This window comes from Mastigoproctus giganteus, chromosome 6 (genome assembly GCF_048544385.1).
Source record: "Mastigoproctus giganteus isolate SK-2022 chromosome 6, ASM4854438v1, whole genome shotgun sequence".
Taxonomy (NCBI): domain Eukaryota; kingdom Metazoa; phylum Arthropoda; class Arachnida; order Uropygi; family Thelyphonidae; genus Mastigoproctus; species Mastigoproctus giganteus.
In genome coordinates, this window is record NC_143580.1 from 3,894,365 (window position 1) to 3,920,405 (window position 26,041).

At 35.7% G+C, this 26,041-nt stretch overlaps 1 protein-coding gene across 4 annotated transcripts in view; it reads left to right on the forward strand.

Moving 5' to 3' along the window:
* Positions 1–26,041, forward strand: part of LOC150083828 (stomatin-like) — a 206,827-nt gene that overhangs the window by 172,547 nt on the left and 8,239 nt on the right. For all 4 annotated transcript variants that reach the window (XM_090375796.1, XM_090375799.1, XM_090375798.1 and 1 more), the window contains 4 exons: positions 6,849–6,931; positions 12,695–12,898; positions 13,365–13,420; positions 21,211–21,289. In XM_090375796.1, the coding sequence (XP_090231922.1) occupies positions 6,849–6,931; positions 12,695–12,898; positions 13,365–13,420; positions 21,211–21,289 (422 nt within the window). The remainder of the gene's footprint in view (positions 1–6,848; positions 6,932–12,694; positions 12,899–13,364; positions 13,421–21,210; positions 21,290–26,041) is intronic.

The following is a 26,041-nucleotide window of genomic DNA, read 5'->3' on the forward strand; positions in this document are numbered from 1 at the left end:
TGCCCGAAGCAGTGATGGTTGATGGTATTTAGAATGGATTTCTCAAATATTTTTTGAAACGAACATCCAATTGCAATAGGCCTGTAGTCTTTGGCGGATTTAGGATTGTTATTTTTGGGAACAGGTTTAACGAAATATGTATTCCATATCTTCGGAAAGTAGTTTTCACTTAAAATTTTGTGGAAAATGTGAAGGAGCAGATCTATGATGTATACACTGCTGATCTTAATCATGAAGAGTGGGAATTTATCAGGCCCAATTGTGGCTTTATTCCTGAGGCTATTCACAGCGGCTTTAATGTCATCTCTAGCGATACTGATTTGAGACAGTTCAGCATAGACCTCTGTCTTCAGTTTGCTAATTGCTTCACGTATTTTCTCTGTGTTGACTTCACTTTCAACTTGATTTTCTGCCAGAGGAGTTCCAAAGGTGGCTTGGGTCCATTCTGAGAAGATGTGCTCGGGCATTATATCCGTACGCCTTTTCTTATTATATATCCTGCTTCCTTTCTTTAAATGTGATCGCACCATGTCATAGTGAGCTTGACGTTTCAATCGGATGAACCGCGCTCTAGCTTCTTTATATCGAATATAATCAGGTGGGTGTTCAGTTTTTTTCTGAAGAGTTTTTGCTTCTTTTTAAAAGCATATTTTACTTGTGGACTAAACCAGGTATTTGCTCGATGGGAAATTTTTATTTATGACAGCTGATCGTACATCGTACGTTTTTATCGCGATTCGCGAGGTGTGAAAATAAATAACATATTCGTATCTATTTCGCAATATGACTAGTAGAGACAGAGCTGCAGGAAGAAAGTATATGTGTGGCTCTGATAAATTGAAGAAAAAAAGAAAGAGAGAAGAACTTACGGAAAAACAGAGTATCTCCCTTGCAAAATTTTTAAAAACCGAAAATGTGCAACAAACTGAAGAAACGCATAATTCGCAGTTACTGGAAGATAAAACTCGCGGAAATGAAATTACGCCGTGCGACATCCACGAAAACGATCCTGATCATCGTAAAGCCAGCTCTCGTCCTAATGAAGAGGAAAGCGATTATAAGAAAACTGTAGAACGGGAAGATAATCATGAAGCAGAGGGAAACGTAGAGACGGAGGATTTTTTGTCAGTGTCGAACAAAGAACAAGATGAATTATTCCGAGGACCGCAGCTTCAAGAGAATCAACAAAGCGAAGAAGACGAAAATGTCGATATCAATGATCCTGGTACTTGGCCCGAAATTATAACTGATAAATTTAGAATGGCTATCATACAAAATGGCGTGACACAAGTAAAAAACTACGATTTTCCGAAAGATAAAAATAACAGAAGTTTTTCTGAAAATTATTATTTAAGAAAATTAACGAATGGGGAACGTCAAGAACGAAGGTGGTTACTCTACTCAAAAGTACAAAGATGCCACATTGTGTTATGCGTGTAAGTTATTCTCTTCAAATACCACTTCTCTGTGTTTAACTGGACTTAACGATTGGGTACATTTAAGTTCGCGATTACAAAGTCATGAAAGATCAGAATATCATTTACAAGCTATGTACAAATTGTTACAACTTGAAAAGAATTTGAAACTTGGAAACACTATTGACAAAGAACATGAAAAAATAATTAAAAACGAAATACAGCGTTTAAAATGTGTTTTTGAACGAATAGTGGCTGCAATTTTATATTTATTAGAGCATAATTTGGCGTTCAGGGGCAGTAGCGATGCTTTATATAAACCACGCAACGGTAATTTCTTAGGTCTCATAGAATTACTCGCAAGATTTGACCATTTGGATCGGTGCGTAGAATCAGCATCGCGTTCCTATTTATCTCATAGAATACAAGATGAACTGATTTCTGCTTTGGCTAAAAAAGTTAGAAAGGAAATAATAAATACAGTTCAGAAAGCTACGTATTTCACAATTTTATTAGATTGCACTCCAGATGTAAGCCATCAAGAACAATTATCTGTTATTTTAAGATATGTTAATGTAGATAACTCTGAAAGTGATGTGAGTATACAAGAACGATTTATTTGTTTTGAAACAGTAAAAGACCCGACAGGAAAAGGGTTATCAGACAAAATTGAAAGCATATTAGAAAAGGAGGAATTAGATTTAGGGAACTGTCGAGGACAGGGGTACGATAACGGAGCTCATATGAGAGGTTTTTATCCTGCAAAACAATTCCAAAGCACAGTATATGCCCTGCGGAAGTCATAATTTGAATTTAGTTCTTGGAGACATTTCAAAATCATCTTCTTGTGCAAATTCATTTTTTGGGACTTTACAAAGCATATATAATATTTTTGCAAGTTCTGTGATACGCTGGGATATATTAAAAGAGCGTGTCAAATATCTTACTCCAAAACCACTGTCAGAAACGAGGTGGGAATGTCGCCTCGAAAGTGTGAAAACTGTGAGCTACCAAGTACCACAATTTTCTCTAGCTTTGAAATATACCAGTGACATGAAAACGAAATCCGAAATCCAATCAATCGAAAATAAACTTCATTTGAATTTTTATTAAGTTTGGTCATTTGGTATGTCATACTGAATAGAGTAAATATTGTGAGCAAAATATTTCAAAATTCAAATATAGATATCGGTACTACAAATTCACATTTAAAAGGCCTTTTAAATTTTTTTGAACAGTATCGTGAATCGGGATTCAAATCTTCTTTAATAACTGCAAAGGAAATAGCTGAAGAATTACGAGTGACATCTGAATTTAAGAATCAAAGAACTGGATGAAAAACAAAGCAATTTTGCTATGAAGGAACCGATCAGCCTATTTCATCAGGCGAAGAATATTTCAAAATTCAAATATTTTCTAGTCATAATTGATAGTGCGATTATTTCTTTTAAGAAAATATTCGAAATTTATCACGAACATGAGACATCATATGGTTTTTTATATAATTCGGATAATATTCAAAAACTGACTGAAAATGATCTTCTTAAATGTTGCAAAGATTTAATAGCGACCTTGCAAGATGATATTGATTGCATTGATTTATTTAATGAAATCAAAATTTGTGGTCGAGTTTTGTCTTCCAGGATCACAATATTACAAATATTACAATATTTACTGAAAAATAATTCATTTGAATTGTATCCAAATTTTGTTACTGTTCTGAAAATTATATTAACCTTACCAATTACTGTCGCATCTGCAGAAAGATCTTTCTCAAGATTGAAAATAATAAAAAATTATTTGAGATCTAGCATTAGTCAAGAACGATTTACCTCCTTAGCCATTTTATCTATCGAATCCGAAATAGCCAAAAAAACTAAATTATGAGGATATTATCAACGAATTTGCTATAAAACATGTAAGAAAATGAAACAAAAATCACATATTGTGACCTTAATCGATTAAGTTGCATACCAAATTGTATTTTATAAGTATATGAAGCAATTATTTTTCTTATTTCATTTATTAAAGATTTTTTTGTGATTGAAATGTTAATTTTATTAAAATAATTTAATTATTTATCATTTTCATGTAATCCTTAACTAAACCAATTTGTGCAATGTAATAAATATCAAAATGCAATAAATTATTTTGTATGAAATTTGTATCAAGGCCCCGCAAGTCAACTTTGCACCGGGCCCCGCTTTTGTTCGGGCCGGCTCTGTCTGGAAGCCTCATTTCAGGAAGGATGAGGTTCTGCTGGAATAGGGTGCAGAGAAGAGCACCTTGTTATTACCAGGAAATGCTGGTTTTGCAAATTGCAATCCAGAGATAAGGCAGCCAAGGAGATCTGATTGAAGTGTTTATATTCTTGAATGGATTCAGTAAGCTGAATGCAGATAGAATTCTTCCTCTTGCTCACACTACACACACAAGGTGACATAAATTATCATTCCTTTCTTGGTGATTCCCTTCTACTTCTCTCTCTCTCTCTTGGGGTAACTCAGAATTTTTTTTTTTTTTTTTTTAGGCTGGTGCAGCAAAAGCCTCAGGCTTTCTTGTACTATATGGCTAAGTGTAATAATAATAATAAATTCAAATTGAGGAAGGATAGTTGCAGTTTGGATGCATGGAATTTTGCTTTCAGCAAGAGGTTGGTTGATTGTTGGAACAGAAGTCCCATCTGGTGTTGTGGAATGGGTAGTGCTAATAAATTCAAGGAAGAAATAAGTCAATTAAAGAAACTGTTTAAAACAACTATGACCATAGTTGGCAGACTTGTTACAACTCTGGTATATGCAACACTGGATATGATCAAGAAGTTTGGAGGCTGGCACTGTATCTTGAAATCACAGTATTGGAATGAGCTGTGACTTGTTGCAACATTTGGTGATTCATCTAGACATAGTTACCCTTGAATTGCTCATTTACCTTCAATCAGTCAGAATTAGCCTGAGTTAGATAGAAGATTTTTTGTTTTTCATTGCATTTAAAATGAGTGTTTTTATTGAAAAGTGAATTTGCATCAAATTTTGTTTCAGATTAGGGAAATGTAACAAATGAAACGTTAAAAGTAGCTTTTGGAAAAGATGCCATATATTGTTCACTTTTCAAAAGTTAAGAATGTTTAAAGAGGATTTTTGATTACCCAATCACAGACTGGGGTAATCAACGGTTAATATACATAAAGTTAGCATTAGCATTGGCAAGGGCACATGATACAAGAAAGCAAGCTTATATAGCATCAGCCAAAAAAAAACACGCACCCCTTCTCATTTCACCCATCCGCTCGCTCCAAATGTTTGTCTAGTTCTGCCTTGAATCTGTTTAAGCTATCAACTTCTACAACGACAAATGGAAGTTTGTTCCAGCAATCAACCATCCGCTGGCTAAAGGCAACCTTCTGCACATCTATCCTACAACTGTCTTTCCTCAATTTGAATTTATGCCTCTCAGACGATTATTCTCAGCAAGAGGAAGAAGTTGTAGTGAAATTGTTATTTCTTAGGGGACATGTCAATAAAGTTTAATACAAGATTTAGAAAAGTTGCACATCACATCCTCACTTATCACAGAGGAAAAGTTCTTGCATGGCAGGAACTTTGTCAGTGTGCTGCTAACCCACAATTTCTCCCTCATTCCTGGTGACAAATTGTAGGTGAGTGGCTGTGAACCAGAGAAACAAAGACTCTGCCTTCTGATAGGCCCAAGAAAGCAAGATAATCTTTATCAAATGTAGGGACCATGCTTATGTTTATTCACTTGCAGGACATTGAATTTGTCTAGCATGGTCACACAGTGAACTGGGAATAATATATAACAGTTCTACAGCAATTACTTGATGCTGTTTGGAGAAAATGGCTGTTTTCTTTGAAAACCAGAAACTGACCATTTTCAAACTTTGAATCAGCTCATGCATCATGACAATACCCCTGCACATTGGTCCTTTCCATTCTAAAATTTATTGTGAAGCACTTGACTACTGTGGTCCCCTATAAGCCATATTCACTGGACTTAGCTCTCTGTTGTGACTCATTTCGCAAGTTCAAATCCCCTTGAAAGTTCAACAGCAGATATGTTGTTTTCTGTTTATCTGAGGAAATTATTCAGAATGCAAAACAGGAACTAATGGCAGCCCAAAAAAAAGCCTATCAGGAATGCTTCCAAAAGATTTTTTGATTACACCTCACAGAGTGAGATAAAATTTATAAAACATAACTGAAAGCTTTATAATGCAGTATTACTTGAACTGTTTTAAATTTATTTTGTTATTTGTGTTTTAAATAAATTAAAAAACATTTTTTTTCTTAAAAATTAAATTGTATTATTTTCCACATACAGCAGTCATTTCCCAACAAATAATAAATTTTGTAATTCAGTATTAGAAGAAATATATGACTTCTTTTAACATTTAAATTTAAAGTAAAATAAAATTTAAAATAAATAAAATAAAATTTAAATATTTGTAAAAAGAATAAGAGAAGTTTACCTCAATATGATACATAGAACACTTCCATATGATATTCTCCAGAAATTAAAACGAAAACAATTAAAAAAAAAAAAAAAATCGAAAATCTTGCATTACAGTAAGAAATAATTAACAATAATTAAAAATCAAATGAATACAATCAAAAATCAAGTAAATATTAATTTAATGAAAAAAATTGCAAAATAATTTTGCTTCCTTAAAGAAGGAAGCAAAATCGTTTTGCAATATTTTTTGTTAAATTAATTTTTTACTTAATTTTTAATTGCATTAAATTGATTTTTAATTGTGTTCATTTGATTTTTAATTATTGTTAATTATTTCTTACTGTAATGTAAGATCTTCGTTTTTTTTTTTTAATTGTTTTTGTTTTAATTTCTGGAGAATATCATATGGAAGTGTTGGTGCCTCCATAGCCAGGAACAGCAGTGCGTAGCACACACTTCTTGATTAGAGCAGGGTTCGAGCCCATGGCCACCAAATACAGAAGATGCAGAAAGGTTAAGGAATGACCACCGCATATCCCCCCCCCCTGGATATGCGGTGGTCATTCCATTAGCAACTAAGACCCCTGTTAAGGCAATATTGGGGCCTTAGTTGTAATGCTCTTAAAAAACCAAATAACAATATAGGAAATGTATTCTACGTATCATATTCAGGTAAACTTCTCTTATTCTTTTACAAATATTGATATCAACATAGACCATATTGAGGCATTATAGCTCTGGTTCATACTATCAAATAAAATTTAAAATATGTAAAATAAATTTAAAATAAAATAAAAAAAAGAAATGACAAATCTTTTCCAAATTTTGGTTGGAGAGGAGGGGAGGGGTGTCCTCCCCCTCCCCTCCTCATCAGCTTGTTGTTGTGTGTAAAAAAGGAGGTGAGGAGTGGAATTTAATTGTTATTGATAGTTAAAAGTTTATGTTTATGAATTTTTATAGGAATCTTTTTCATAATCCCTTGTATTGACACTTATTGCAAAGTCGACCTACGAACAGTGTCCTTTGATGTCCCACCGCAGGAGGTAAGAAATCCAGCATTTTTAGTTGCACAACAAAGGCCAGTTATAGGCTTATGTTTTCAGTCTTGAACAAGAACATGTGTCCATATATTACTTAAAGAATTATATTTGTTTTAGTTAAATTATACCTAAAGTAATTTTTATCAATGATAGATATTATATTTCTAAAACTGAATATTTATTTATTTTATCATTAGTTTAATAAAAATAAACAAAAAAACAAACACCCTTTTGAATAATAATTACTAGCTTCGTGCATTTATTTTGCATCTAATCTCATGTAGTAGTTTACTGTTTGGTTCTGCCAACCGTGGAGTTCAAACTAATGTAAGGACAACTCTTTGGCCAAGGGTGCAAACAAAAGTGGCAAATAATTCTTTGCACTAGTAAAAAAAAGGGATTAGCCACATCGGTCCACTAAGTATGAATGGGATAACTAGTGATGATCCTATTTAGGTTGCCGACAAACTGATTAAATATTTTGCATCTACATTCATGCATGAAGTTTCAAGGGATAGGAATACCAGAAATTATAAATGAGGAACTAAAAATGATTTCGTCACAACTGAGAAGAGAGCTTGAAGAACAGGGTAGATGTCCTCAAAGGACTTAAATTGGGGGCCCCATCAAGCTCTCAGTTGCCCACATCAATGCCAGACCTTGCGCTTGATCATCAGGCAAAACAGCGGCAACCTTCAGGGCAGAATGAATTCATCCTACAGGGGCTAATTATTGTTAGTGACTCTATTGTCAGGGAGATGGGAAAAAATATGTGCAAAAAAGATAGGTGCAATAGGACCAGGGTATGTCTGCCAGAGGCAAAAGTTGATGACATTGTAGAGCAGATATCTTTTAAGGGCACAATAGGTGATATCGTTATACATGTTGGCACTGATGACATTAAGTGTAGGAGATCTGCAGACTTATTTAACAAGTACAGGTCAATGTTGAAAAAAAGTCATAAGTTAGGGTTAAATTGGAAAGTGTCTGTAATCCTACCCATTCACAATAGGGAGCATATGATGGGAGCCTTGTCAATCAATTCGGCCCTGAAGAGACTGTGCAAAGTAAATGGGGTACAATTTTTCTCGACGTGGTCTGTGCTTGTTAACAGGAGAGATTGCTTCTACAGGGAGGGGACTGGGATACACCTAAATAGAAAAGATGCAAGAATATTTGCTGATGCTATCGAGGCAGTGTTAGGTGGGTTGGAAAACTGCTAGCTTTGAGGGATTCACAGACTAATAGATTAATGGTAGCCACAGGCAGAGGTGGAAGTGATCTTTGCACTGCTTCTATTGGAATGAGCAGCAGGCTAGATAGCAAGTTGCTGGGGATTTCAGGAACTGCTGGGAGCCATCATGGAACAAATAAATACATGGGTTGTGTTAGGGTAACTCAGAGTAAGAATAGGTGCATGTATACTTGCATGTACATCAATGCCAGAAGTACAGTAAATAAATTTGATGAATTTGAGGTGCTAGTGAAGACATCAAGGGCTGATGTTATTAGGATATCAGAGACATGGTGTCACACAGAGGTAGGGAATGCGGAGTTGGAATTTGGGGAGTACAATATGTACAGAAGGGATAGACAAGATAGAAGGGGAGGATGGGTGATGCTGTTAGTTAAGAAATAAATAAAATATAAGGAAGTGCATCCAGTTGACATTTATTATTACTATTATTATTAGCTATATGGTGCAAGGAAGCCTGAGGCTTATGCTGCACCAGCCAAAAAAAAAAAAAAATTTCCCCAAGTTACCCTGAGAGAGACAGAGAGAGAGAGAGTCAAAAGTAGAAGAGAATCAACGAGAAAGAGAAGAATGATGATATCCAGCTCAGGACCCTGGGTGTGCCAAGCCCATACTCACCAGATGTGAGCCCCCTGGGATCGGGTTAACAGTGCAGTGTTGAGTCAGTTTGGTGTGGCATAAACACTGGAAAAAACCAAGTTGAGAATAGGAGTGTGTTATAGGCGTAATGACTCTGATGAATACAATGAACTGTATAGGGAAATAGAGTGGGCCAGTAAATCAGATTGTCATATAATGGGACACTCACACACTAGCAAAACGACACTTGTGGTTTTATTGGATGATTGTTTTCAGCAGCAGCATGTTCAGAGGGAGTAATACCCTTGATTTGATTATCAGTAGTGATTCTTCATGCATTAAGAATCTACAGATAAAGGATTGTTTGTTTGTTTTAGGGTTTTATGGCGCATTAGCATCTAAGGCTATAATGCGCCACAGATAAAGGAACCACTAGGTGGCAGTGATTACAGTGTGCTGAAGTGAGATTTAAATTTTATACAGTAGGACCAACTGATGATGCTGTTGTTACCAACAGCAAATTCTAAATGGGAAGCATTCAAGGAATTAATCTGGGAAGCTACTAGGCTTTTCATACCAATTAAGAAATACTGTTCAAGGTTTAGGCCTAAATGGAAGGCTTTTCATACCAACTAAGAAATACTGTTCAAGGTTTAGGCCTAAATGGATATCAGATGAACTATTGAGGCTCGTGGCAGAGAAGAAAATGCTTGGGATGCACATAAATTACCAGGAGACACAGATGCCTATGGTCGATATAAGATAGTTGAAATCAAATCTCAAAGAATGTTAGGTAAGTAAAGGCAGATTACAAGAAATCTTTAGCATACAATGCAAAGAAAAACAGCAAAGACTCCTTTACATATGTTAACTCTAGAAGGAAGGGGATGAATCTGATTGGTCCACTTGACATCGATGGTTTGATTGTTGATTAACCTGCTGAGAAAGCTGACAAACTCAATCAGTAATTTGATCTACATTCACACGTGAGGAGGTCTGTAGAGAAGTGGAGGCCAGAAGCTTGGCAGGGAGCTATATGATTTTGTAATAACTGAGAGTAAAGTGGAGGAGAAACTGTTGAAATTGAACATAAGAAAGGCACTGGGGTGGATGGGATCTATTCAATTATATTAAAGGAAGCAGCCTTATGAAAGCTTCCTTGGACCCAGGGGAAGTCTGCATGGATGGAGATGTGCAAATGTGTCCCCAATTCACAAAGGGGGTGACAAGATTACAGACCTGTTAGTCTAACTTCTGTTCCAGGGAAAATAATGGAGTCACTGGTTAAGGAAGCAATGCAGGATCATCTAGACAAGACTGCAGTTATAGTTCACACAAAGCATGAGTTTGTTAAGGGGAAGTCTTGTCTGACAAATTTGATTGGGTACTATGATGTGATCACAAAGGAACTGGATGCAAAAAATTATTTTGATATCATATACTTGGATGTTTGTTTGTTATTTGGTTTTTAGGAGCATTAGCAACTAGGGCCATATTGCTCCGGGAATATGCGGTGGTCATTCCCTTGACCTTTCCGCATCCTCCGTATTTGGTGGTGACGGGCTCAAACCTCGGTCTAATCAAGAAACGTGTACTATGCACTGCTGCTCCTTCCCACCTGGCTACGGAGGCGCCATATACTTGGATTTTAGGAAAGCTTTTAATACCAAAGACTATTGTACAAATTGGAGCAGTATGGCATTAAGCTACAATGGATAAAAGGATGGTTAAGTGGGAGAAGACAGAGAGTGGTTATCAATGGATACTGTTCATCATTGGCACACTATAGCCATAGATGCCTATGTGCCTAATAAATCCTCAAAGAAACAACTGCTCTTTGTGAAGTCCCCCAGGGTTCGGTGTTGGGCCCATTGTTGTTTTCATTATTTATCAATGATATTGATGAAGGTATATCAGGGTTAATGTCTAAGTTTGCTGATGATAGAGATGATGAGACCTAAATTGAAAAAGGATGGATGCAGGATAGATGTTCAAAAATTTGTTTTCAGAAAGTAATTGATTGTTGGAACAAACTTCCATATGGGGCTGTGGAAGTGGATGTTCAAAGGTTATGGTACAATTAAAATGCATGAAAAGGCTACATAATGAAAAAAAAAATTTCTTCATCCTCTGGCACAGTTGATTACAAATTCTGGTCCATGAAGAATCTGCTAGAAGGTGGACTCCCTGCTCATTATGTACAATATGAATGAATTACAGCAAAAAAGATACAAGTTTGCTTGTCTCACGGGGGTTGGTCAAATGGCCAGCAATGTTAACAAATGGCAACATTTCCTCAAAGCATGCAACTCTGTTCAGTTTGGAGTTGCAAAGCAGAATTTGTTGAAATAAAAAGTAGAACTTGGATATTATATCATATGTTTCTAAAATGGCTGCAGGTTTACATTAACCTAAGGTCATTTAAATTATTATATGCAACATTATTACGGTAAGAAATTTATTTAATGTTAAATTTAGCGAACTTTCTGAACAAGTAGCATGAATAAAAATTCAGAGGATTTCAAATAAATAGAATTTTGCTGCTCATTTTTATTTTAGTATGTTGTTTATGTTAGCATATAAATAGTTCATCCCTTGTTCATTATAAGAATTTTAACAAATCTATTATATATTTCTTGTTATTTTAATAAATGTAAAAATGTTTCTTTGAAATATAAATTACATCTTTAATGTGTTAATGATCTTGTCCATCACTATATTCTACTCTAACATAAACTACAGGCTTGGTGCCCCTTTCAAAACATGGAAACATTCTGCTAAGAAAATAGGACCAGTGATCTGGGCAGTGCAACAGATCAGATCTATCTGTTGTATGGTCAATCAAAGTGTTTTTTCCACAAATGTAACTGGAAAATATGTAAATATATGGATTCACTAACTTTAAATACAACTAATACTTCTGCATAGAAATATCAGCCTTGCTTTGGTTGATGGGGATTTTGATTTGAATAGTCAGAACTGCATTGATATATGAAATAAAATGAATTATCTTTATTGCAGGTAGTGAATGGTTACATGATTGCCTGACGCAATAATACCCACAACAGTGACAATGCTAGAGGTTTAATATGAAATAACTAATACAGGAAAAATGGATTATGGGAAAGAGTTATGTTGATACATCAGTTTTTTGTATGGCAGATCATTTTGAGGAACATATAAAGACAGGAGACTGCTGATTATAAATGATCAGTCATAGCTTTTCCATAGGCTGTAAATATTGGTACCAGAAGCAGCTTGATCTAATATCTGATTTTTATCTCTGTCCTTGAGGTCATAGATTTTGGGCTGGGATTTGTGGTACAATATATGGATTCTTGCCATTTATTACATGCACATGGAGAATCTATCCTTATCCCACAATCCTTTGGTTGGGGAATGTGCCATGATTGGTCTAATTGGTCTTGGTTTATTGACACAGTGTTGCTGCCAGGAATATGCTGATGAGAAAGAAAGCAGTTGCATTTAAACTGCTTCACTTATCACATTTAATTTTATTCTAATTATATGAAAATATTACTGTATAAAATTTTAATAAATTATTTTTAGTTTTACTATAGCTTGCTAATGTATTCTGTGGTTGATATACTGCATTTTAATATGAATAAAGCAATGCAACCTGATATCTAATGAGAAATATTTATTCTAATCTCTGAAAAAGACTTTTGCAGTTTTCATTTAAACTTATTATAAAGCTCATTTTAAAGATTTTTCACTTCTTCCACATATAACCAACTTCAATAAACCAACCTGCATTATACATTTCAATAATACATGAAATTAATTTTATGTATTCATTACATAAAATTAAATTTATTTCATTATTCATTTTTTCCAATTCTAACCGGTCTATCTGTCTGTATTTAGAAGTAATTCATTCTTTACTAATGTTGCTCATTTTTTTTTTATAGATCTTGTCCAAAGACTCAGTGACAGTTGCTGTAGATGCCGTAGTCTATTACAGAATCAGTAATGCAACTATTGCAGTGTCAAATGTTGAAGATTATGGACACTCCACTCGACTTTTGGCAGCGACCACATTAAGAAATGTCCTTGGCACAAAGAATTTGTCAGAAATCCTTTCTGAACGGGAAGCTATTAGTCATGTCATGCAGGCAAGTTATTCAATGGATATACATAATTTATGTTTATGTAAAGGTTGTTCTTAAAACTGCTATAAGAAAATAATGAATTTTGCATATGTATGAGGGCAGCTAAAAGTAATGCCTCTTAGTTCACACTAGTTGCAAGGCTTTCTTTGTACTTCTCTGCACTTCCCATTGAAGAAATTCCATTTCTTCATGCTACTTTACTAAACCAGCAGTATTTTATTTATTTATTTTTTTTTAGTGAATTATATACTTTCTGCTGCATACTACAGACTACATGGTGTTTGGTGCTAAATTATATGTAACAAAAATGGCTTGCTTAGCTTTTGCTTAAAGCTCTGACTTCTACATAATCAAATCAGTTTTGATTTGATTGTGTAGATTTCTGACAATTATTTATGTAAATTATAGTTTCATAGGATGGTATTATATTCCTCATTGGTATACAGATATTTTGTTTTATTTTTTGTAGTCTAGCCTGGATGAAGCTACAGACCCATGGGGTGTTAAAGTAGAAAGGGTAGAAATGTAAGTACCTGTTTTTTTTTTTTTTTTTTAAGAAATATTCCATGCAGCGAGTGTATTTATACAGCTATTTGTTTTTCTATAGCAAGAGATTCAAGCTAGAGAAAAAATAGTTAAACTTTGGGGCACAGAGCATCACATTGTACAGATGTAGTAGCAATTATGCGTTATAAAACTATATTGATTAAATATAGTTTTATAGCTCATTTTATAACTAAATTAATTTTTTGAATAAAATTGTAATATGGCTCTCTATTTAACAATAATATAAGTACAATAAAAGGGTATTATGGTACTGCCAAATTATTTCTGCTCCCTAATAGATCATCTGCAACAACTTGATTTTCAGTCTTTTTGAGGTTTTCACATATAGTTGTTTGTTATTTGGTTTTTAGGAGCATTAGCAACTAAGGCCATATTGCTCCGGGGATATGCAGCAGTCTTGACCTTTCCTTGACCATTCCTTGACCTTTTTGCATCCTCCATATTTGGTGGTCATGGGCTCGAACCCCAGTCTAATCAAGAAGCGTGTGCTGCACACTGCAAATTTTTCTTATGGGAGAAATGTCTTGGTCATTATATTCAGTAAGCAGGCACACATATACACACTGAAATTGTTTTGTCAGTTCCAGAAAATATTTCAGTATGTTAAATTCTATAACACTTCAAGATACAGTAAACTCTACAAAATACAGCACTTTAGGATCTGGAATACTTTAAAATTAGGCACACTTTACAAAAAAAAAAAAAATCACCATTTTACAATCTGGAAATATTAAGAAAGCAATCCAACACTCATATCAACAATTGTATTGTCTTTAAGAATCAATGCAGAAAAGATGTAATTTCTTTTTTTTTTTATAAGATGGACTGTGTTGTCCTTTAATCTGTTTTTGTGGCCAGTAGAATTTAAAAAGCATAAATAATGCATAGGTCTTAATTCTCACAGCAGAGCAAATTGTCTTTGCAATGAGTTTCCCTGGTATTGCACTCTTTCAAACAGATAGCTTGCCGATAGTGTGATTAGGTATTTGTTTAAAAGATGAAGCTGCTGCGATAGCCTGCTTTGGGACTAACTGGTGCCTTATCAGATAGCAGTAGGGCTCACAATACTGGTTAAAATCTGGTTAATATCAGTATTTTGGTATTTTTAATTTATGAAACTGGGATACCGGTATTCCAAAACACCCCCCATTTTTCTCAATAAATTTTGATGACAATTAAGTGCAATAAAGTAAGAAAAAAAACAAAAAAAACAAGTAATTACTTGAATTCATGTTTTAAATCAAACTTATATTACAATAATAAATATTCTAAAAAAAAATTATTAAACATAGTTATTCTAAATCCAAAAAAATATACATATTGAAACTGAAAATTCAGTTGTTTAAGCAGCCACACTACTTGTCCGAATAAAGTGAGCTCTTAAGAAACATAAGCAATCAATAGTGTTATTGTCTAAACTGGATCTTGTTGTTGTTATTTGGTTTTTAGGAGCATTAGCAACTAAGGCCATATTGCTCAGGGGAATGTGGTGGTCATTCCCTGACCTTTCCAGTGTATCCTCTGACGCATCCTCTGTATTTGTGGTCATGGGCTTGAACCCCGGTCTAATCAAGAAGCGTGTGCTATGCACTGCCGCTCCTGCCCACCTGGCTACGGAGGCACCTAAACTGGATCTAATTTTGGTACATATTTAATTAGTGGCAGAAAACGTCCTTTCGGATTCTGTGCTGGTTGGTGCTATTGTACTGAGATAGTCATAGATGAGTTGCAGTTTACGCCCCCCCCTTATTCCCTCATCTTCAAAAATCTTATTTTCTTTTTGACTTTTTATGGCACTATATCTATATTAACGAAAGAAAGGGATTGACATTTAAGCTTGGTAAGGAAACCGCATCTAAAATGTGGGGGTTATTTATTAATATTCATTTCCCTGTACCTTAGTATTGTCATCAGTGGCCATTGTTATGATTTTTGTACAGCAGCTCCCCTCAAGTGCTAAGGTGCACAAGCCACCTGATTGCATTAAAAAATCAGAATTTGCAGAGTTGAGGGATTTTTCCCATAGTTTCTCATGAGCAATGACACAAATATAAAACAAAAGTCATTTATCGTACAAAACTACTTACAAGTATATACATAATTGGTATTTATTTACATCTAATATATTCATTTTTCTCATTTAATCTGTTAATACATGCTATCATTTCCATAAAATTTCTCTCAATTAACAAAATATCAACTCTCTTTTTTTTTCTACAGCTGCGAACACTAAACCAATTCAATCTTAATCACTTCCTCCCTCATATTTCTCTTAATCAGCAATATCAATTCTCTTCACAACAGCAATCCATAAGCTGACTTAACACAAACAATTCCATATATATCTCTCTCTCTCTTAATTTATCAATATCAATTTTCGTTACAACTTCAACCATTAAACCAACTCAATACTAAACATTTCTGTAAATTTCTCATAATTTCTTCAACATCATCCTTACTTTAAAATAATTACAGTTTTATCTAAGCATCCTTTTCAATATAACATAGTTCAGAGGGTTTATCTTCCTTCTCTTTCACGGTGGGATTTATTTGTGCGGATTCCTTCCATGCGGAGTGCAGTGATGTCTTTCTTCATAGTTGATTTCTGTCGTAGAGCTCTTCCAGTACTGTCTTATTTCGGGAACCGTTCTCTGTTAATACTGAAGGAAATTACCACAGCAGCAGTAGTAGAAGCCAGGGCACTATCTGACTGGCTTGTTACTCGGCTTCTGGATTAACTTCTAGCACAGGAACATGCCCAGTGGAACTGTTCACTATATAGCGGGACACTATTAGAACTGGACCCCGAACTGAACCAGAACTACCACTGGAAGTCTGCAACCTCTCCGAACAACAACAACAGTCTTTTGGCGTGATAACCTTATTTATTTCCTTTTCATTTACATATCTCCGCCTGTCTAATTTAAACCTGACCCAATCACGGTGTTATTCTATAAACTCACTCTTCTTCCTTTGGTGGGAAAAGCAGAATGTTTTTCATTGAAAGAATTGTTGTGTGGGAAAAACATTCTGTTTTTTCCCACACAATGAAACTCTTTCATCTTTTACCTCCAGATCACCTGCTGCCAATACATTTGAACTGCTCCATACTGACGGCCTTTCCCAAAATGCACTAAGTGTCACATCCTCAAGTAGTGGTGTAATAGAGGGATTAAACTATTGTTCAGAAGCTTTTAATTTTAACCCTTCCGCACCTGCCATGCCTTTTGTTTACCATATTCTTTAAGTGCCCTACTAGGAATACTTCCACTAATAGAAATGGTCAGGGAATGACCACCGCATATGCAGGCAGAATGTGTTGGTCCCAAAGGAACTAGTAGTTGTTGGTGACTCTATTGTCAGGGAAACAGGAAACATGCTTTGTAAAAAGAATAGGTGGAACAGGACCAGGGTATGTCTGCCAGGGGCAAAGGTTGATGACGTTGTAGAGTGGATATCATCTTTTAAGAGCACAAAAGGCTATAGGCCTAATGACTCTGAAGAGTATAATAAGAAACTGTACAGAGAAATAGAGTGGGCCAGTAAATCAGAGAGTCTTATAATGGGGGATTTTAATTTCCCAGATATTGACTGGAATTTGGGGACTGGTAACTCACACACTAGCAAGGCTTTTGTGGATTTATTGGATGATTGTTTTCTACATCAGCATGTTCGGGAAGCAACTAGAGGGAGTAATACTCTTGATTTGATTATCAGTAGTGATTCTTCATGCATTAAGAATCTGCAGATAAATGAACCACTGTGATCACAGTGTTCCGAAGTGGGATTTACTCAAAGAGGTAACTACCATTAGGGGTAAAGGGAAGGGTTATTGCTTTCGTAAAGGCGACTACGATGGTCTGAGACAGTATTTAAATTCTATACAGTGGGACCAACTGATGATGTTACCAAAAGCAAATTCAAAATGGGAAGCATTCAAAGAAATAATCTTGGAAACTACTAGGCTTTACATACCAACTAAGAAATATTGTTCAAGGTTTAGGCCTAAATGGATGTCAGATGAACTAATGAGGCATATGGCAGAGAAGAAAAATGCATGGGATACATACAAATTAACACGTGACACAGAAGCCTATGATAGATACACGTTGATCTGTAACCAAGTTACAAAGAAGGTTAGGCAGGCGAAGGCAGATTATGAGAAATCTTTGGCAAGGGACAAAGAAAAACAGCAAAGAGTTCTTTACTTATGTAACCTCTAGAAGGAAGGGGATGAATCAGATTGGTCCACTTGATATCGATGGGTCAACTGTTGATGATCCTGCTCAGGTAGCTAACAAACTAAATGAATATTTTGCATTGACATTCACACATTAGGAGTTATTAAGCGAGGGGAATGCCAGAGGTGTATTCAACTCTGGCAGTAAGCTAGAAAATCTTGTAATAACTGAGAGTAAAGTGGAGGAGAAATTGTTAAAGATAAACACAAGAAAGGCACCCGGGGTGGATGGGATCTATCCAGTTATATTAAAGGAGGCAGCAAAGGAAGTAAGCAAACCCTTAGCCATAATTATGAGAGCGTCCTTGGACTCAGTGGAGGTACCCATGGACTGGAGATGTGCAAATGTGACCCCAATTCACAAAGGAGGATCAAAGGCTGACACAAGTAATTATAAACCTGTGAGTTTAACTTCTGTTCCCGGAAAATTAGGAGGCACTGGTTAAAGAAGCACTGCAGGATCATCTAGACAAGACTTCGGTTATAGCTCGGACACAGCATGGTTTTGTTAAGGGGAAGTCTTGCCTGACCAATTTGATTGGATACTATGATGCAGTCACAAAAGAATTGGATGCAGGGAATAACTTTGATATTATATACTTGGATCTTAGAAAGGCTTTTGATACTGTTGCACATGGAAGACTGCTGCACAAATTGGAGCAGTGGCATTGGAGACAAATTGCTGCTATGGATAAAGGGGTGGTTGAGGGGGAGAAGACAGAGAGTGGTAATCAATGGACACTGCTCATCGTGGACTAATGTTATTAGTGGAGTCCCTCAGGGTACACTATTGGGTCCATTATTGTTTTCTGTATTTATAAATGATATTGATGATGGTATATCAAGCTTAATGTCCAAGTTTGCAGACGATACGAAGGTTGACAGGGTTGTCAAGGACACTACTGACACTATGCTGCTGCAACAGGACCTGGAAAGGTTGAGCAGATAGTAGTAGTAGTAGTGGCATGTGATGCAAGAAAGCAAATGTATGAGCTTATGCAGCATCAGCCAAAAAAAAAAAAAAAAATCACACCATTCCCACCAAATGCCTATCCAGTTCCTCCTTAAATTTATTCAACCTATCAACTTCCACAACGACAGATGGAAGTTTGTTCCAGCAATTAACTGCCCGCTGGCTAAAGACAAATTTCCGCACATCTATTCTATATCTGTCTTTTCTTAATTTGAATTTATGCCCCCTTAGGTTCGTAATCTGAACAAGTGGAAGGATCCCATCAGAATTCAGCGTGCTCAACCCATTCAAGGCCTTATATACCTCAATCAGATCACCGCGCAGGTGCCTAGTCTCCAGCCACTACAATTTGTAGAACTTAAGCCTCTCTTGGTAAGAGGATCCCTTCATTCCCCTCACCAATCTTGTTGCCCTTCTCTGTACACGCTCAAGTAAATCTACATCCTTCCTAAAATGAGGCCTCCAGACCTGTACGCAGTAGTCAAGGCGTGCCCTGACCATTGCCTTATACAGAGGGATAATCACCTCCTTTTTCCTGCTAGCAAAATTCCTATATGTCATTGACAAAACCCGATGACCTGCCCTGGCAGCCTGTCTGCATTGATCAGAGAAATTCATATCTGCCTGCACAATTACTCCCAGGTCTTTTTCATTTTCTACCACCTTAAGTGTAGTATCACACAGTTGGTACGTTTCTCTGGGGTTACTTCTACCCATATGCAGTACTTTGCATTTGTCAAGATGGGCTGAGAGGTGGCAAATGAAGTTTAACATTGACAAATGTAAAGTACTACATATGGGAAACAGCAACCGCAGAGCAACGTATCAACTCTGTGGTACTACACTGACAGTAGTAGAGAATGAAAGGGACTGGGGGTGGTTGTGCAGGCAGATATGAAGTTCTCTGAGCAGTGCAGACAGGCTGCAAGAGTGGCTCATGGTGTATTGTCAATGATATATAGGAATTTTTCTAGCAGGGATAAGGAGGTGATTATTCTCTTGTATAAGGCAATGGTCAGGCAACACCTTGAGTACTGTATACAGGTCTGGAGGCCTCATTTCAAGAAGGATATAGAGCTGCTGGAACGAGTACAGAGAAGGGCAACAAGATTAGTGAATGGAACAAAGGGGTGCTCTTACGAAGAAAGGCTTAAATTTTGCAAATTACAGTGTCTGGAGACTAGGCACCAGCGAGGTGATCTGATAGAGGTGTATAAAGCCTTGAATGGTTTGAGCATGCTCAATGCTGATGGGATTCTTCCTCTTGCTCAGAATAATCACCTGAGAGGGCATAAATTCAAATTGAGGAAAGACAGATGTAGGATAGACGTGCAGAAATTTGCCTTTAGCCAGCAGGTGGTTGGTTGGTGGAACAGACTTCCATCCCTTGTCGTGGAAGTTGATAGCCTAAATAAGTTTAAGGCTCAGCTGGACAGGTATTTCGAGCGAACAGAGGGGTGAAGTGGAAGTGGTTATTTTTTATTTATTTATTTAATTTTTTTTTTTTGGCTGATGCTGCATAAGCTTGCTTTCTTGCATCAAATGCCTCTACTAATGCTAATGCCCCCAGAGCAATATGGCCTTAGTTGCTAATGATCCTAAAAACCAAATAACAAACAAACAACTAATAGAAATATTTCCGTAATGAATGTTTTCGTTATTCCTTAAGTGCGTTACTTCCACACATACACTATACTTACTAAGAGAAATATATTTTTAAGATTTTATGTCTTAGTTTCATGACATTTTCAGGTTTCCGTTGCATTTATATTGTGTATAACAATCCCTCTGTTGCACATTCTGTAATATTAATGATTTATTGTTGTCAATTTTATAATCTTTATGTGAATAAATGATAAACAGTTATTTTTTAAATTAGTACCAAAAAAACGGTATTTTTTTATCAATACCGGTATTTCAAATCCTGAAAAAAAATGACCGGGATCCCAGAATTTCAGTATTGTAAGCCCTGGATAGCAGGTAGTCTGTAGTAACAACACATAACACGCAGACCAAACAATTGTAGAGAAGTTTTTTAAGGGGGAGTTGCTATGCAGTATATGAAATCAGTTTTCAAAATACAGCTAAAGCTATCTGTCAGAAGTAGTGAAATTAATATAAAGGCAAGTTCTGAGAATTAGGACCATTACTACATCAACCATGCAGTTTAAATCCCTCTGCCTACAAAAACAGACAAAAAGAAGATAGTCATTATAAATATTTACATGTAATCAAGCTGCCTGTGTTTAATATTTATTGAAATGGGCTCCTTAAAACTGCTGAACCACTCAGTATGCCCCCTATAAAATCTGGCCCTTCTCAATCCCCAAGGGCATCATGTCTTTCCAAATATGCTGTAATTTTTTTTTTTTTTAACTTTGATTAAACTGGTATTCCATAATTTATTTTTTCATCAAAGAACTGTACCTTAGAATAGTTATTTAATTCATCAACGTAAGTATCTAAACAATGAAGCTATTAATTATTTTCTTTTTTGTGTTATTTTCAGTTTTTAACGTTTCTTTTATTTAACAGAAAAGACGTCCGTTTACCAGTACAACTGCAGCGTGCCATGGCAGCTGAAGCTGAAGCAGCACGAGATGCTAGGGCAAAGGTGAGAAATGATGCTTTAAAGTTCAATCTTAAACCATTACAAATCTGAAGGCATTGCAAAGCATTAACCTAATACTGATGATTAATAACTATTCAGTAGTTCAAGTTATTTAATACAATACTGACCTTGGTTGTGTTGTTATAGACAGTCAGAATGATGCTATTATGGTTTATCTTAATGCAATCCATAGATTTAAGTTATCTATGGGCAGTACAGAATTCTAATGAATGATGTAATAATTCTGATTATTCTGCATGTCATTATGTTTTGGGAAGGTCCAGGTTTGATTCCTCTCACTGGCTGGAGGAATTTAATGATACTTTTTGCTCATGATGAGTAAGTCTCAGGTAGGAATGCAGTTCTTGCAAGTGATTATCCTTGATTTCTCATTATGCAAGCAGGCAAAACTATTTTTCTTTTTGTCACTGCTGTTGTAACAAGTCTGACTTCCTTGCATCTTTGAGTTTTACTAATACTTTACAGATATAATACACTAATGTACAACTATACCATAAGATAAAATACACTTGTTGAGAAATAAAATGGAAACCACTTCTTTTTTTTTTTTTTTTTTTTGTTTCTTGAGATTACAGTGATGCATTAGTTTCAGTTCTCAACTGCAATAATATTGAGGTCACCTCAGTGTTATTCCAATCAAGAATTTCTACCTATTAGTCTATAGGTAACAATTCAATGGTATAGAACAGGGGTGGGGAAACTTTGTACACTGGAAGGCCATACTTTATTTAACCAAGATACTATTAGGCCACATGCTGAGAATTAAATATATACAAAAAAAAATTATATTTTTGTAGGCATATTTACAATTTTAATTACAGCCTGTTATTGTATGAGGAATTTAAACAAAAAAAATTAGCAACGGTATTTATTTGTTTAGCAAAGATGATAACAAAGCTAAAAATGGACAAACTTGGACAACAAACCATTTAATAACTTTTTTGCAACTACTTAATGCCAGATAGTAGTCTGATATTTGGTTCCAACATCTTTGAGTGTAGTTTTAATTGGTCCTCCAAGTGAATATCCATCATCTGAGATCTCAAGGTTGTTTTAATTTGTGTCATGTAGGAAAATGTTGATTCACAACAGCAGGTTGTGCCAAAATAAGATGGCATTTGGCAAGCATGTTGACATAGATGCGAGTATTCAACAGCATTTTTCCATATTTGAAAAGGATCCTTCTTGTGTCAAATAGAGACTTCAGAATATTATCTTTTGAGAGCTCAATTACTTCCATCTGTAAGTCATCAGGTGCTTTGGAGACATCAATCAGGTGTGGTTGAAAAGCTAGTTTCAGTGTGAGATCATGTTTCTAAAAATCAGCAAACCTTTCATTGTATTCTTCAATCAGGGAGCCTAGAACAGCTTTGTATTCTTTCATGTCACATTTCATTAATGATTAGTTTGTATCATCATCAAGCTGAAGCATGTTGCGAAATTGGCAATATCATGATGTATTTGCTTGAATGTAGTTTACAATACCCATAACTTTATTTACGTGTCACTTAAAACCCAGGGGTTCACATTTGGTGAGTATGGGCTTGGCAAACCCAGGATCCTGAGCTGGATATCATCATTCTTCTTTCTTCGTGTTTCCTTTTTACTTTTTTCTCTCTCTCTCAGGGTAACTCGGGATTATTTTATTTATTTTTTTTTTGGCTGGTGCAGCATAAGCCTCAGGCTTCCTTATACCATATGGCTAATAATAATAAAACAGTAGATTTGGCACACAGATCCTGCTGATGAAGAATACAGTGTAAGGAAATCAAAGTATGTGGATCTCTCATGAAAAATGCACCATCTGTGCATACACTTACTAAATTATATAAATTCAATTTTGCTACACGGCATTATTCTTTGAAGATGGTGAAGATGTCAATTCCACATATCCTGGCAGTAAGGGTGCCCAAAGCCAGTAACTCCTCATGGCAAGGAAAATCTGCAGTTACAATATGAATAAAAATTAACAACTGCGCCGAGTCAGTAATGTCAGTGGATTCATCCAAGATGATCAAATAATAAACGTCTTTGCTTTGGCATAATGCATGAAGCTGTTCTGTTATATTACAGGCTAATTCATGTTGCCGATCAGTTATGGTCCTCCTTGTATGGTCCTCCTAGTTGTTTGTACTTCTTAACCTTACCTGAATCTAAACATCCCATGACTTCAACAATGCATTCTTTTATGATTTCCACATTGCTAAATGGCTTACCTTTTCTTCCAAGTATATTTGCTACTTTATATGACACTTCAGTGATGGCAGTCCTTTATCCTGATGTAGTTTTGAATACTCATTGCTGCTGCTTTCCATCTTTCATTTTCTTAAGAGAACACTTTTGAAGTTCTCCTAGTTTAGCATATTTGTTGTCCTTATGAGTTGCATAATGCTGATATGCATTGTATTTCTTCACTGTTTCCAATATGATGTTGCAGAGTAAATACATCATTTATCGTTCACTGCAACAACGCAATACTGCAATTCCCATTCTTCATTGAAAACTCCCTTTTCTTCCTTTAATGTTCTTTTCTTATTTCTTGACATAATTGGGTTACCAGTAAAAATTAAAAATGAAATACACAGATTGACTGAAGATTCAATTTTAAAGGAAACTAGCACTGGATATCGATGGCACTGGGGAGAAAGACCGGATGTCTACTGATAGCAGTCAGCAAATCTTATCATCACTGATAAGAAAGGCAGCATTGCCAAATGAAGTTCAGTTTCAAGTAGAAGTGATGCCATTATCATCTATATGGGAAACAATAATATTCTGTAAAGATTACTGAATTAGAATAAATGCTTTATTTTGTGTTTACTTTAATATATAATTCATTATTTTCCTTAACTAGAAAAGGCAATGCATACATTTTATTTAATGCACACATTTTCTTTAACATGTTACAGTTCTTTCTTAAGAAGCTCTCAGGCCTGCAATGCAAATCACTGGGTGGTTGCCAGTTTGCCAATTACCAGTTGGCACTGACAGGCCTCTCGCTAACTACACAGTTATCAATATAGATAATTTTACCTCATCACTTTGTTTTGTCCTCTATTGATCTATCCAATATTTTTATGCCTTTTATGATTCTTTTGATAATGTACAGTGTAAATGTAAACTAATTTATATAAGGAGAATAACGATAAATAAAAAAGAGAATAGATAAAATTTACCTTAAAAATATTTTGAGTTTGGTGTTATGTCATGAAATAAAAGGCAAATTTTGCATTTGAGAGAAATAGACAAAAGGTTGCAACTGGCACCCCAAAAGGCTGCAGGTTCCCTACCCCTGGTATAGAATATAAAATCATATGAATAATGGTAATAAGAGAAACTGAATTTCTAAAAGTGATGATCTTGATGCATTAGTAGAGGCATATGATGCAAAAAAGCTTATACAGCATCAGTCAAAAAAAAAAAAAAAAAAAAAAATCCCATTTTACCCATCCATTCACTTCAAAAGTTTGTCCACTTATTCCTTGAATTTATTTAAGCTATCAACTTCCACAATGACAGATGGCAGTTTTGTTCCAGCAATCAACCACCCGCTGGCTAAAGGCAAATTTCCGCATATCTATTCGACAACTGTCTTTCCTCAATTTCAGTTTATCCCTCTCGGGTTTGATCTGAGTAAGAGGAAGAATCCTATCAGCATTGAGTCTGCTCAATCCATTCAAGGCCTTATACACCTCAATCAGATCACCTCACCTGGTCTCCAAACACTGCAATTTGCCTTTCTTCGTAAGAGCACCCCTTTGTTCCCCTCTTGTTGCCCTTCCCTTACCAGTCTTGTTGCCCTTCTCTGTACTCATTCTAGCACCTCTACATCCTTCCTAAAATGAGGCTTCCAGACCTGTACACAGTACTCAAGGTGTGGACTGACCATTGCCTTATACAAGGGAATAATCACATCCTTACCCCTGCTAGCAAAATTCTTGTGTATCACATACAAGGCCCTACGACCTGCTCTGGCAGCCTGCCTGCACTGCTGAGAAAACTTCATATCTGACTGCACAATTACCCCAGATCTTTTTCATTCTCCACTACCGTGAGTGCAACACCACAGAGTTGGTACATTTCTCTGGGGTTACTGCTACCCATATGTAGTACTTTGCATTTGTCAATGTTAAACTTCAGTTACCACTTTTCAGCCCATCTGCCCAACTTTTCTAGATCCTGTTGCAGTAACATACTGTCATTACTGTGATTAACAACCCTACTAACCTTTTTATCCTCTACAAACTTTGACATTAAGCTTGATATACCTTTATCAATATCATTGATAAATATACAAAATGACAATGGGCCCAACACCAAACCCTGGGGGACACCACTAAACATTATTTCATGAAGAGTAGTGTCCATTGATTACCACTCTGTCTTCTTCCACTCAACCATCCTTTTATCCTTTGTAGCAATGGATAAAAGGATGGTTGATGTCATACTGCTCCAGAGGGCATAAATTCAAATTGAGGAAAGACAGATGTAGGACAGATGTGAGGAAATTTGCCTTTAGCCAGCGGGTGGTTGGTTGGTTGGTGGAACAGACTTCCATCCCTTGTGGTGGAAGTTGATAGCCTAAATAAGTTTAAGGCTTAGCTGGACAGGTATTTCGAACGAACAGAGGGGTGAAGTGGAAGTGGTTATTTTTTATTTATTTATTTATTATTATTTTTTTTTTTTTTTGGCTGATGCTGCATAAGCTTGCTTTCTTGCATCAAATGCTTCTAC